General features: G+C 35.7%; 1 protein-coding gene across 1 annotated transcript in view; it reads left to right on the top strand.

Annotated features, from left to right (window-relative positions):
- The window catches only part of ENPP6 (ectonucleotide pyrophosphatase/phosphodiesterase 6), a 160,801-nt gene that overhangs the window by 110,548 nt on the left and 36,172 nt on the right, over positions 1-14,081 (top strand). The window contains exons 4-6 of the mRNA XM_031943293.1: positions 2,312-2,453; positions 3,828-4,007; positions 7,650-7,787. Of these exons, the coding sequence (XP_031799153.1) occupies positions 2,312-2,453; positions 3,828-4,007; positions 7,650-7,787 (460 nt within the window). The remainder of the gene's footprint in view (positions 1-2,311; positions 2,454-3,827; positions 4,008-7,649; positions 7,788-14,081) is intronic.

Below are 14,081 nucleotides of genomic sequence, written 5' to 3'. Positions count from 1 at the left end.
TAGAGGCACCAAATGGTATATTTCAACACTCAAAGAACACATAGTTTTGTCAGGATGGATTCTGTCCACTAATGAAAACCAAAACATCTCCTTATCTCAACAGACATTTTAATGAGTTGTTGTGGCCTAAGAATTCATGATATGTTGACTAGTCCTTTTGGGGGCAAGTCTCTTTGCTATGTCCTTCCCATTATCCATGTAACTCACTCCCAGCCCTTCTACTCAAAGACTTTCCAGCTTACTAAAACCTCTCAAAGCTTGTACTTTACTAGAATAGCATTCAAGAAACCAGGTGTATCTCCATGCCATGAGAAGACCCTTTTGGCAAAATAACATATAATCCTAATTTTATTTTACTTTTAAGAGTGTTATGCTGAGCTTTTCTCTTTTTATAACAAAGTCATCTTTAATTACTTCTCTGCTTTATCATTAAATGAGCCCTCCTTTGTAACAAAGGAAAACAGCTAAGCAAAATCAGCTCGCACAATAACTGACAGAGTATAAAGCATTTCATAGTCATGATTTTCTACATCTCTACCAAAAAAGAAAAAAAAAATCCCTGGCTTCAATCTAGACCAAAAGCAAGTAAACTTTCACTTTAAATAGAACTTTATTTCTATCTTTAGATAGAAATCTAAGGCTATCTTAGTCATTTCAATTCCTCAGCATTCAATTTGTCTTTAATGAAATGCTTCTAAATTACCATGATTAAGGCTCCAGAAGAAAAGAGAACTCTGAATTTCTTTGTAAAGGTTAGGAACCTTGGATGTGGACCATTATCTATAATGTAATATGAGTGACATTAAAAACAAAAAATATCAACAGCAATTTTTAATATTATCATTTCTTTCATTTTCATTAATGTAATAATTAGTATATACTGTTATCCTGACTGCTTACTTTGCATCAGTTCATACAAGTTTTTCCTTATTCCTATGAATTTCTCATGCTCACTTCCACAAACTTGATTTAATATATATGTGTGTGTGTATATACATGTATATGTATATACATGTATATACACACACACACACACACACATACATAAACATAGGAATATTCCATTAAATATTCAAGCTCCTTGAACCTGCTTACAAAAGAATAATCCCCAGTACAATGAACACCCTGTTATCTTTTCCAGGTCCTTTCCTTTTTTGAATTAGAAGAGATTTCAAAGACTATCTACTCCAATCCCTTTATTTACAGTGGAGGAAACTGATTTCTGGAAGATAATTCCAATAGATAGTGGATTGGATAAAGATGGGGACCTTGAATTGGGGGGGAGGGTAGAGAATAAGTATTTATTAAGTGCCTACTAAATACCAGCACTTTGCTAAGCACTTTACCAATATTATTTCATTTGATTCTCACAACAACCCTGGTATATAAGTACTATCCCCATTTCACAGATGAGGAAACTGAGGCAGCTAGAAGTTAAATGATTTGCCCAGGATCATAAAGCTAATAAATGTCTGAAGTCAGATTTTAATTCAGGTACCACAACCTCAAATTCAGTTTTATTTTATTTTCAGAGATTCATTCCTTCTCACTTTCCCCTTCTTCATACTCCATTAAGAAAACAAAAAAACCCCAAACCTTCTAAAAATGTATGGTCAGGCAAAACAAATTCTTAAATTGGCTATGTCCAAGAAGAGAAATATATTTTAATCTGTACTCTGACTCAATCACCTCTCTCTCTGGAGGTGGGTGGTATATTTAATCATGATTGAAGTTCTCATTTTTAACCTTATCCTACAGAATATATTTTAGTGGTGTTTACTTTAAAAATAACTAAAATTCTCTCTCCTCAGATGCATATCTCAACTATTGCTGCCTCAAGAGATAGCTTCATAAATTGTTGTGACCCTCCCCTTGGGTGCTAAACCCCTACAGCCTTAGCTATCTGGATAATTCTTCTCATAATGTTGAGATTCAAAAGGGGCCCCAAAAGGTTAGGGTTGCAGACTGGTAATATAGGACTATACTACAGTATTCCTAAAACCAGGAGACTTTAGAATCATTGACAGACAGATTGTTAGAACAATAGCACCCTAAGGTCTCAGGATTACTGCTATATTTCTCCTAGAAGCTGCATCTCATCAATAAAAGTTTGCTACTAGGTCCATATCTGAAAATTTTCAGCTTGGCAAACTGTGCCAAACTCTGTGGTCCAGAATGCTCTATATGTAAAAATAAGACATCCAAAATCTTGAATGGAAATTTTAAAGCACTACTTCACCCTAAAGAAATAAATGAAGAAAGTAATTGAATGCATAGAAGCTTCATCTTTCTTTTTCTGTTGCAACTCTAGGACTGGCAAAATAGATCTGGCTGCTATCTATTATGAACGCATTGATGTAGAAGGGCATCATTATGGTCCTTCATCAACTCAGAGGAAAAATGCCCTTAGAGCTGTGGATACCGTCCTACAACATATGCTCAAGTGGATCCAGGTGACCTAAAACAAGGGGAAAATGTGTCTGCTGTCCTGCCTTTCTCTCTCCTTATTCTTTCTTTTGCCTTCTTGACTGTCCCACTTCTTCAAGACAGGCCCTCTTATTATTAGCTCCCATATGGTAAGTGTAAAAGCAACAAAAATCAGCATGTGCATGCTGGTGGGTTGCATGCTATCCCTCAACTTGGTCTCAAAAGGCTATTGATATCTAGTCATGGCCATGATATTGATGCGAGTTTGAGCTGCCTTGTTTTAAGACTTCACTGAGAGATCTGGTTCCAAATTCCATTAAAATTGTTTAAATCACTCAGTCAACAAGCATTTATTAAATAGCTCCTATGAACCAGGCATAGTGCTAAGTAGTGAGGATTTAAAAAAAGGGGTAGGAGTGGGGCAAAAGACATAATATATATATATATATATATATATATATATGTGCATATATATATACACACATATATGTGCATACATACATCTAGATGGATACATAAAATATATATACATATACATATATGTATATATATATTATATAGGATAAGTGAGGAGGTAATAGAGGGAAGGCATTAACATTAAGGAGGGGAGGGAAAAGCATCTAAAACTTTTTGGTCTAAAGATCATTTTAGACTCAAACTTTTTTTTTAGTACACCACATGCAGATTTTATTGTTTTAATTCTTAAATATTTTTCCAAGTACATATACAGATCTTAAAAAAAATTTTTAAAAATGTTGATTCCAAATTTTTCTCCTTTTTTTCCTCCTACCACTCCCTCCTCATTGAGAAGGCAAGCAATTTTATAGAAGTTGTACATATAATATATAAAACACTATATAAAACATTTCTATGTTAATTATTTTCATTTTGTGCTCAAACATTATTGAGGACCCCAAAAAGATTTTATATGGGATATATCTATTGATATTTACCATTTTTAGAAATTAAGATGTCTTTGTATTTTTATGAAAATAATTTTGACCTTTTAGAGTTCCTAAAAGCACCTCAGGAACCTCTGAGGATCCTTGAACCACACTTTGAGAATCACCTGTTTAAAGTAATTGGCCTCAGATCTGTGCTTCCATGTCAGAATGCTACCATGAATGATTTTTATGTGTGAATCAACAGGTGACCTTGTTTATTTTTTTAAGAGAAAATGAATGACATAGATTAGTAGTACTCCAGAATTTAGAGTTTGGAAAAGCTTTTAGGAGAAACTAATTTTTGTCTCCTGTAAATCAATAGACCATTAAAGTTAGAATTAAGAGAGATGTTCCTTTCTCTTTTAATTTGCTGTTTAAAAAAAATCTTACAGGATTTCAAGGAGGGAGAAAATCTTTCTCTTCTGATTATAACTATTGTCTCCATCAACTCAACAGGAGAGGGGGCTGGAAGATACCCTAAATGTCATTCTCTTCTCTGATCATGGAATGACTGATATTTTCTGGATGGACAAAGTGATTGAGCTGAAGGAACATATTAATCTGAGTGATCTGCTGCAAATGAAGGACCGGGGTCCTGTTGTGAGCCTTTGGCCAGTTCCTGGGAAACATATAGAGGCAAGAAGTATTGTACTGGTGATGGGGGAGAGGTTGCAGAGGGATTATTTTTCACTATTTAACTTCCATCATTTTTGAAAGCAAAGTGTTTAGGGGCAGAGGGAGGCAAGTGGATTATGAACCAAGGATTAGCCTTGAAACTGAATTGGTATCTGTATAAGGAAGAGTAGTCATTTAAGTTAGCTTCATGTTCTATTCAATATTGATATATAATAGTCAAACCAGCCCATTGTGTATCTGTGTGTGTGTGTGTGTGTGTGTGTGTGTGTGTGTGTTACTATAGGAAATCTGAATATTCTGCCTAGAGAAGAAAAGATTTGGGCAAGGTGAAAGAGGAGCATGAAAACTACTTTAAAGTAGGCAAAAGTAGTAATATAAAAGACAGATTAGACTTATTTGGTTTAGAACCAGAGAGAATAGAACTAGACGTAATGAATGGAAGTTGGAAGGAAGCAAATTTTGATTTAATATGAAGAAAAACTTTATAATTCATCTATCCAGAAGTAGAATGGGCTGCTTGGGGAGGTGATATTGAGCTGAGGGAGGTCTTCAAGTAGTTCCTGGATGACCACTTAACCAGGATATTGGAGAAGAGAATCCCTATTCAGGAACGGATATGGCCAATAATCTCTGAGGTGTCTTTGAATTTTGAGATCCTGTGATTCTGTGGGCTAGACTATCTACAATTCTGCTTCTCTTATTAATCCACTTATTTTAGCTAGTACTATTTAAAAATAATGAGAAAGAATGGACTCATTTACAAGACTGACTGATTTTATGTCAACAGTTGAGGAATGGCGCCTCCAACTAGAGAAAGGCATTTTAGGGTTTTATAGTCTCATATGGAAAGTGGTATAAATCAGGCCTTCTTAAATTTCTTTTACTTGTGACACCTTTTCACCTGAGAAATTTGTATATGACCCTGGATATACAGGTATGTAAAATAGGTAGACAAATCACATAATTGCTGATAATAAATCATAATTTCACAATCCCCACATTCAGTTACAAAATTCCATATATCAACCTTGAGTTTAAGAACTTTGTATAAAGGATGTCATTGGAGAAATTTTAGTGTCCACCTGGCACCCAACTCTCACTTGTGGCTCCAAGAAGCTGTAATGCGCGTAGCAGCTACATCCAAGTACGCTATCTCAGCAGACAGACTGAATCAGGTTAAGGGTAACCAATAGGCACCAAACCTGTTGGGGAGTTTAGGGGATTTCCACCTCAAGTATGTAAAAGTTTCCCACAGCAGAATGGGCTTTGTTCCACTGGCCAGGCCATGAAGGCGACTGAAGCAGACATTATGGAGTACTTAGGGCTTGCTCAGACAGCAAAAAATGCTGAGGCATCTGTGGGGAATTTTTACAGGCTTGAGTTTCTGAAGTCCAGGGGCAGGATAAAAAGATGCTTGGCAATGACTCTGAGATAGTCTTCTCTTCTTTTAACTTTTTAAATCAAGAGAACAGAAATTAGGAAGACCTGAGTTCAAATCCAGCCTCAATCATTTATTAGCTGTGTGACCCTGGACAAATTGCTTTCAGTTTCCTACCTACCTCTCAGGGTTATTGTTAGCATCAAATGAGATGAAATTTATAAAACTTTTTGCAAATCTCAAAGCACTACATATAAATGTTTCTCGTCCTCCTCTTCCTCATCATTATTATTATTGTTACCAGCCCTCATTATTCTGATTTTCTTCTTTTTAAGTGCCCTTCTGAAGGCCCTTCAGTGCCAAACAGTGAACACAATTCCCCAAACATGATCTGGCTGGGGCAAAGTTACAGGTGCACAATTACCTTTCTTCTTGTGGAGCACACTGTATAAGATAAAGGTAAAAGAAATGGGTGGCCATCTCTTAGATCTTCTTCAGATCTTATTTTCTTTTTACCAAATGAGATGAGACCTTTGCTACCAATCCCTCTATCTCCTGCTGCAGAAACAGTTTCTTCTATAAATGGATCAGGCAGTTGCTCAAAACTATTGCTTATCATAAAACACACTTTAAAATTTAAGGACTATTGGCACATCTTATGAACTTTGTTTCAACAAGGAAAAAAGCTTAAAGCCTAGTAGCCAGAGACCATCATAAACTCAAATAGCATAAGGAGGATTTAATGACACCCTTGAAAAGTAAATGACAGAAGCAAAGGTATTCATAAATAAACCTCGATCCAAAACCAAGTCAGTCACCTTTGCCAAAAAGCATTGTGTTCCACCCATAAAAAGTTACAAGTTCAAGAGCTTATGAGTCAGAATTTTATGTTGTGTGCCTTAGGAAACCCAGAGACTGCATACTGAAAACTTCCATTTTAGTCAAAGAGGAATTTCTATTTAAACTGAAGTTATTTGATAAGAGCTAAAAAATAAAACCTCTCCTGTGGGAGGTTTATTAAATTTTCTGCAGTTTTCCAACAGAGATTTTTAATGAAGCTTATATACTATGAGTTCATTTGATTTCTTTCCTATCCCCACCATGGGTAGAAGTCTCCATTCATGGCTACTACGACTTACCTGGACCCAAATTCTCTTCTCTGCTCACCATTTCCCCATATGTGTTGTAGCCTCCTATTAAATTATAAGCTCCCGGAGCCAAGGAATATCTCACTTTTGAACTTGTATTATCAATATCTAGTGTAGTTCCTGGAACACAGTGAAAGCTTAATTAATCAGAAAACAAATATTTATGAAGCACCTAGTGTATTCTAAGCACTGGGCTAGGCACTGAATAGGTTTTGGAGACACCATTCATATTTATTCTTCTCCTACCAATCTGACCACTTTTTCTCAGTCTTTGCTGGATTCTCATCCAGATCCACTCTCTAACCACAAATGTCTCACAGATTTCCACCTGGGCCCTCTACTCTTTCCTCTATAGACTATTTTATTTAGTGATATTATCAGTTCGCCTGAATTTAATTACCATCTTTATGCAGATGATTTTCAAATTTTTCTATCCTGTTCATTTCCAATCTTGCCTCTCCAACTGCCTAACAGACACCTCAACCTGGAAGTTTAGTAAACATATTAAACTCAATATATCCAAAACAGAACTCATTATTCCCCTCCCAAAGTCCCTCAAATTTATTCCTTGCGTTCCTGTAGCAAATTCCCAGTCCTCAGGATCACAATTTAGGAGTCATCCTTGCCTCTCACCCCTCCATATCCAATTTGTTGTCAAGACCTGCTGATTTTGCCTTTGCAATCTCTCTCAAACTTCTTCTTCTTCTTTTTTTTTTTTTTTTTTGGACACTGCTACCATGTTGGTACAGGCCCTCAACAGCTCACATCTAGACCAGAAATAATCTTCTGGTGGATCTGCCTGTCTCAGGTCTACTCTCACTCCACTCTATCCTCCACCAAAGTGATTTTGGTAAAGTTCAGATTAAACTATACCATTCCCCTACTCAATAAAATTCAGTGGCTCCCTATTACTGAGTGGTGCTGAAGGAGCAACTACTTCTCAATTGTGCCTTCTGTACCCAATCACAGAAACAATTTTCTTAGGTACTTTACAAATTTTGTTTGTCCTTTGCATCATTAGCTATATTTTTGATCATCATCCAGTTTAAGATCTCAATCATTCATTAAAAACAACCAGGGACAATTTAAAACATTATTCTTTGGTTTCCTTGACAGGTAGCTAACAAACTGAAGCTGGTGGAACACATGAAGGTTTATGAAAAAGCAACAATTCCCAACAGGTTTCATTACAAGGAAGGCAAATTTGTGTCTCCTCTGACATTAGTTGCTGATGAAGGATGGTTCATCACTGAGGTAAAGTATCAATAATATGCTAAGGAGAAAGTAAAAATCATTCAGTGCCTTAAAAAATGTGGCTAATAACTAATATGGAGAGGGTAGAGGAGGGAGGAACATTTAGAATTCAAATTTTTAAAAAATGAATGTTAAAAATTTTTTATATATAAGTAGAAAAAGATCTATTTTAAATAAATAAAATACTTGCTAATCCTGCCCCAAAATATATATATATATATATATATATATATATATATATATATATATATATATATATATATATTTAAGCTCCTTTCTGCTCCAACATATCTAGTACCTTAATATAATCCATTTTCAAATTTTCATGAAAGAGAGTTTGATGATAGTATGTCACCACAATGGTTCACCGACTGATTCAGAAAGTGAGTGTTTCGTATATAATTGATTTTTAAAAGTCAATATTGTATTTTATTTGGACATAACTCCCTCTTAACAAATACTCATATCAACTTCATTATAAAATTATATTCTTTATTCCCTGTAACTATTTAGAGCAGGGGTCTTAATGTTTTTGTATATCATGAATTCCTTTGGTAGCCTGATGAGGCAAAACTAAATTAAATTAAAATTAAAAATAAGTAATGCAATAAAAAATAATGATAAATAAAATACATGGGATTACAAAAACATGAATGATATTGAGATACAGATATAAAAAAAATTTCCTACAGTTATCAAGTCAAAGGTAAAATCCCTGATCTAGACCAAAATTCCATTTCCTGTGTAATAACCTTCTACTAGAATGTAATTGATTAGAACATGAAGGGCATGGTAATTAATTGCTTTTAATTTTGAAGGCAAGATACTAACACTGGCTACTATATTTCATCACATTTTATTGATGATTTTACTTACATAGTATATTGTGCAAAAAGACAATTTCTTTTGGCTCTAATTCTTATTTTATTCTGTATTGTTTAATACAAGTCTTTCCTATGTTTCTCAAAATTCCTCATAGACATCATTCTTCATGGTATATTAATATTCCATTCCATTCATTGCCATAAATTTCTTAAGCCATTCCACAATTTGAGAGAAAATAATTTTTCCAGATTTTTGCTCTCACAAACAATTCTACTAGTAACATTCTTGGACTAGTGATTATTTTCTTGCTGTCATTAATTTTGGAGTACAATCCCAGTAGAGGGCCCTAGGGCATGAATAACTTGGTATTTTCTCTTATTTAAGTCCCATCTGCATCTAGAGGTATCACAACAATTCAGTGTTCCACCTGCAATGAATTTAATGTGTATTATCTTCCAACAACTGCTTTTTCCCAAGTTGTAGAATTTTGGCCAGTTTGAAAGTTTGAGGTGACACTTATATCTCTGATTATTAGTAACTTGAACATATTACTTGGGCTTTTATTGATAATTTCTAACTATAATTGGACAAAAAAAACCCAAACTTTGAATTGAATGATTTAAGCTTACATTAAAATAGGGCAATTAATTAAAAGAAAGGGTCTTAGCTCTTTTCTAGATCCGATCTAAACAAATGCTAGATCAATAGAACAAGATTCTCTTGATTGGAATAGATCCATCTCACTTGGCTTTGACATTGATAATTTTTGGTAGACAGCATTTTCTACAAACACTTCTTCATGGATTCATGATGAAGACATTCATCCAATTCATGATGAAGGCATTATCACCTTGACTTTTAAAGGGCTATGCAGATAAGACCAAGCTCTAGAAGGATATTTTCTAATACAATATTGAATAGTAAAGGTGATAGTGGGCAACCTTATTTCGCTCCTGATCTTATTGGGAATGGTTGCAGTTTGTCCCCATTACATATGATGCTTACTGATGGTTTTAAATAGATGCTACTGATTATTTTTAGAAGTATATTTTAAGGAGGAAGAGAAGCAAGAACAATCCCAGGGCCAGGCTATTTCTGCTGTCTAAAAATTAGTCTGGCTACGTGGAAAGAGGTTCACCATTTAAGCTGACATCCAAGTAATACACTATTAAGCAAACAAAAATACAAAATGGTACGCAATTCCATACATTTCTCTGCTGGTTTTGGAGTGATAAATAAAGGAATTAAAAGCATTTATTTATTAAGCACTTATAGGGCAGCTAGATGACATAGTGGAAAGAAACTAAAGTCAAGAAGATTCATCTTCCTGAGTTCAAATCTGTCCTTAGACACTTACTAGCTGTGTGATCCTAGGCAAGTCATTTTACCCTGTTTTCCTCAATTCCTCATCTATAAAATGAGCTGTAAAATAAATGGAAAACCACACCAGACTCTTTGCCAAAAAAAAAAATGAGTCACAGAGTCAGACACAACTAAACAGAAAACACTTAAAATATTCAAAGCTCTGTGCTAAGCAAAGGGGATCCAAATAGAAGAGCCAGATTGTCTCTGTTCTCAAAGAGCTAAAATTGTAAAAGGGGAAGACAACATATAGAGGAAAGTTTAGCTGTAGTGAAAGTGAAAAGGCCCAGTGATTCCTAAGGGACTAAGCAGATAGTACTGAATCTTCATTAGTATTATGGTGTGAGAATGCTTGAAAAGGGGACTACCCCTTGTGTGCCCAATCTGTCTTCTCTTCTGAAGGACCATTAGATTATAAAATCCTCAAGGTCAGAAACTGCCTTTTGCCTTGCTTTGAATACCCAGTACTTAGCATAGTAGCTGACATATAGTAAGTGCTTAAAAATGCTTATTGAACGACTAATAGATCTTGACAACCAACATATATGCATTGTAAAATTCAGTGTTTCACTGACTGAGTGCTAAGCACTCTCCAGAATCACAAAGAATGGCAGAAGTCAGAGCAGGAGAGGAACTTACATGTCATCAAACCCAAGCCTTTATTTTAAAGATGAGGAAATGCAGAAAGGGAGAAGTGATTCTTATATAGATAGAAAAGCACACTGTATTTTGCAATATCCTAGAATCTAAAAACTCAAAGGCTTCAGAGGCCATCTGGTCTATTACATCTTTGACAAATGGCCACAATGCAATTTCTTCTTGAAGATCTGCAGTAAGGAAGGCATCAATGTCAACATCTTTCCCAATCCTGACTCCATCATTCTGATTGTTTATCCCACTAGAAATCTATCATCTAAAAATGTGATACACATGACATCTCTGCTTTTATCCAAGACACTGATAAAAATGTTTACAGGGGTCAAGGTCAAGCATAGATCCTTGGAGTGCTCCACTACAGACCTACTTCCAAGATGACATAACCATAGAAAGGGATGGAGCATGAGCTGCAGATGCTGCCTAACTTTAGAAGGGCTTTGTCATTGGCTCTTCTCCTTCTCTTCAGAGTCATTTTACCTATGGGATCTCTTTATGGGCCCATGCATTGGGAAAAAAATGACTATTTTTTACTAAAGAGGCAGATAGATGACACAATGGATAAATCTATCCATTACTGGTCCAGGTCCATTACTGGACCTGGAAACAGGAAAACCTGAAGTCAAATTCAGCCTCAGAAACTCAGAAAGTGTGTAGCACAGTGCCTGGCATAATGAGTGCATTATAAATATTTATTTCCTCCCTCCCCCTCTCTATATAGCTGTGGGTAGAACTGACACATGCCAAGAATCAAACAAACCCCAAAACAAAAGACAACACTGAGTCAGTACCAGGACTTCTTCAGAGTATGTGAATCCAGTGCACTGGAATCAAACATAAAACCCAGTTGAAGGGGTTCGGTGCCCAATTTTGCCTTTGACACCAGTTCTTTGATCAGTACAAGTAGTTTCCTAGTAAAGAGCTTGCCAAACACATTGGATTCCTTCTTTGGAAGTCATTCATACATTGTAATGTCCAGGCCCAGATGCTAAATTTGAACTCAGATCTTATTGACTTCCAGACTGACTCCATTCACGGATAGACCACAATGTAGCCCTGTAACACTCCTGAGTGCAACCTAAACTAGAATAAATATAATTAGGAAATATTTAATAAAATACCTCCACAATAGAATTTAAATCATGTTAATATATAGTTTTCTAAGTTGATATGCAGCTTTTAAATGTAGGATATAGTGGCCCCAATTTCTATATGAGTTTGACATCACTACACCACTTTAATTAAGAGAAAAAGGTACATAGTAGTGTTTGACAAGGCTGTTGACTGTCTGACTCAACCTGTCTCCCTAAAGCACTGATTCCTCTAAGGTGGCTACTTGTGCTCCCCAGTCCTGACCTGAGGCTATTTCTACCATGTCCCCATTTAACAGACATGGCCAAGTCACTGAAACAGAGAGTTTGAACAAGGATAAGGTTTGGTAAATGTGACCAGGGCAGATGCAATTTTTTTTTTAGGCTAGGAGGGATTTTTACAAGACTAATAGGTTTCAAAATCTATTTCAAGGGTGTTTAATGAACTATTATTGGTATGTAAAAATAATGACTAAGGAGATTTGTTGTTTTTTTTTAAGTGAATATTTTTAAAATTCTATTTGGAATTTAATGAGAGAAAAAGAGAGAAAGAGAATCAAAACATTTCCATATTGTTTCTTAACATTTTTAAAACATCTGCAATTTCCTGAGTATTCTACATATTAGGAAGAGAGAAAACCATGTGCTTTAAGCTAATAAACTCCTAAAACTCCAAAGGATAAAATTACATGTAGACAGAGGAGAGTGAATGGGACCTTAAGGTTGGAGTCAGTTGGACTCAGACACTTAGTAGCTGTGTGACCTTATAAAAGACAAGTCCTTTTATAACTCTCAGTCTCAATTCTTTCATCTGTAAAATGAGAGAGCTGGTCTAGATGACCTGAAAGGCTACTTTCAGTTCAAAGTGCATGATGCTATGTATCAAAGGACATGAATTCAAATTCTGACTGCTATTCACAAGCTCTGTAATCTTGAGCAAGACTTTTCGAGGAATGCAGCCCAGTATGGGGTCAGAGAATTCAAATCCCATCTCTGATGCTTAATACCTATATGGGTTTGGATGAATCACGGAACCTCAGTTTCCTCATCTATAAACTGAAGTTGTTGAACCTGATAATTTGGAGATCTCTTCCTTTTTTGAAATTCTATAAGCACAAGAGTGAGAAGAGATGAAGGCAGGGGGAAAAGCCTCATGGTGTTTTATTTCTAAAAGACATAAATACATTAAACAGTGGTTTTTAATGTAGCTAAAATCCCACACAGAAAGATAAATATCAAAAACATTTTAAGTAAGCTGCAAACATTAAAAAAATAAAACCTCACTATTGATAACTACTTGATAGACGCTGTTATTTGCATCTGCCTTTTAGACTCTTTACTGTTTTGATGGTTTTTCCTGATTACCTCAACTATGTGGGAATTCTTTTGTTTCCTTTTCCATAAATGTTTTATTTCCATTATTAGGGGCTAGTAAGGGAAATGATGCCTTGAGATCCTACTTTAATGAACTATTGAGGTTTTATTTATTTTTCTGCTAAAAATCTCAAGAAAGAGACCCTGAACACACTGTCTTTCCTTATTGGCTCAAATCTTTTCTTTGAAGTCTCTAGTGTTTATTATAGTTTCTTGACTGCCAAGAATTGAAAACTCTCTCCTATATCCCTGGTTGCTGCTTGGTGCCAGAGCTATTAATCTCTCACATTCCTGTTTGCAAAATAAGCCCACAAATGGAAAAAGAATATTGCATATTGCTACTTAACTGACATGCCAACCCATATGATGAAGCTCTTTTGTTGGGCCGTAGCTCACATCTGCACCATAGCTAAACTCTCGCTTTTGAATGTAGAGTCTCTCTGGTCTTGCAATAGCATGGTTAGCCATGATTGCTTCCTGCTTTTGACATGATTAGAAAAACAGCTGAGTCAGTGACAGCTGATAGTGGTTTGGTTGGGGCCAACTGTTGAAATCCCACAGTTCTAGCCTCCTTCCCTTCTCCCTCCCCAACACCTCCTTATTCTCCATCTGCCAGCCTTGCATTGACTTGTAACATTTGGTTCCCTTCATGCTGTTTTTGATGAACCCAGGACTACTCTCATAGTGGTGGAGATCCTATTCCCAGTTAGGAATGATTGAAAGTGACAAGCTTGCCATTCTGGCCCTGATAGTCATAAACCGGTGTCTGTTTTCCTCTCCCATCTCTGAGTGCCATTAGTAAAATAGTTACAGAAAAGGAAGCAGGTTTTCATTTGTCAGAGGGAATTATGCAGCTGCCCAGGGTACTGGCTGATAGTTATTTTTTGCCTCATGAAAATAAGACAGAGAGATAGTGTTGTAAAAATCTAGGTTCAAATCACAGATCTGCTGCTTAGACCACAAAATTCAAGCAGGAGAACTGGAAGGG

The sequence above is a fragment of the Sarcophilus harrisii genome, chromosome 6 (assembly GCF_902635505.1).
Source record: "Sarcophilus harrisii chromosome 6, mSarHar1.11, whole genome shotgun sequence".
Classification (NCBI taxonomy): Eukaryota; Metazoa; Chordata; class Mammalia; order Dasyuromorphia; family Dasyuridae; genus Sarcophilus; species Sarcophilus harrisii.
The sequence above is the reverse complement of the archived record's forward strand: the minus strand, read 5'-3'. Positions and strand labels throughout refer to the sequence as shown.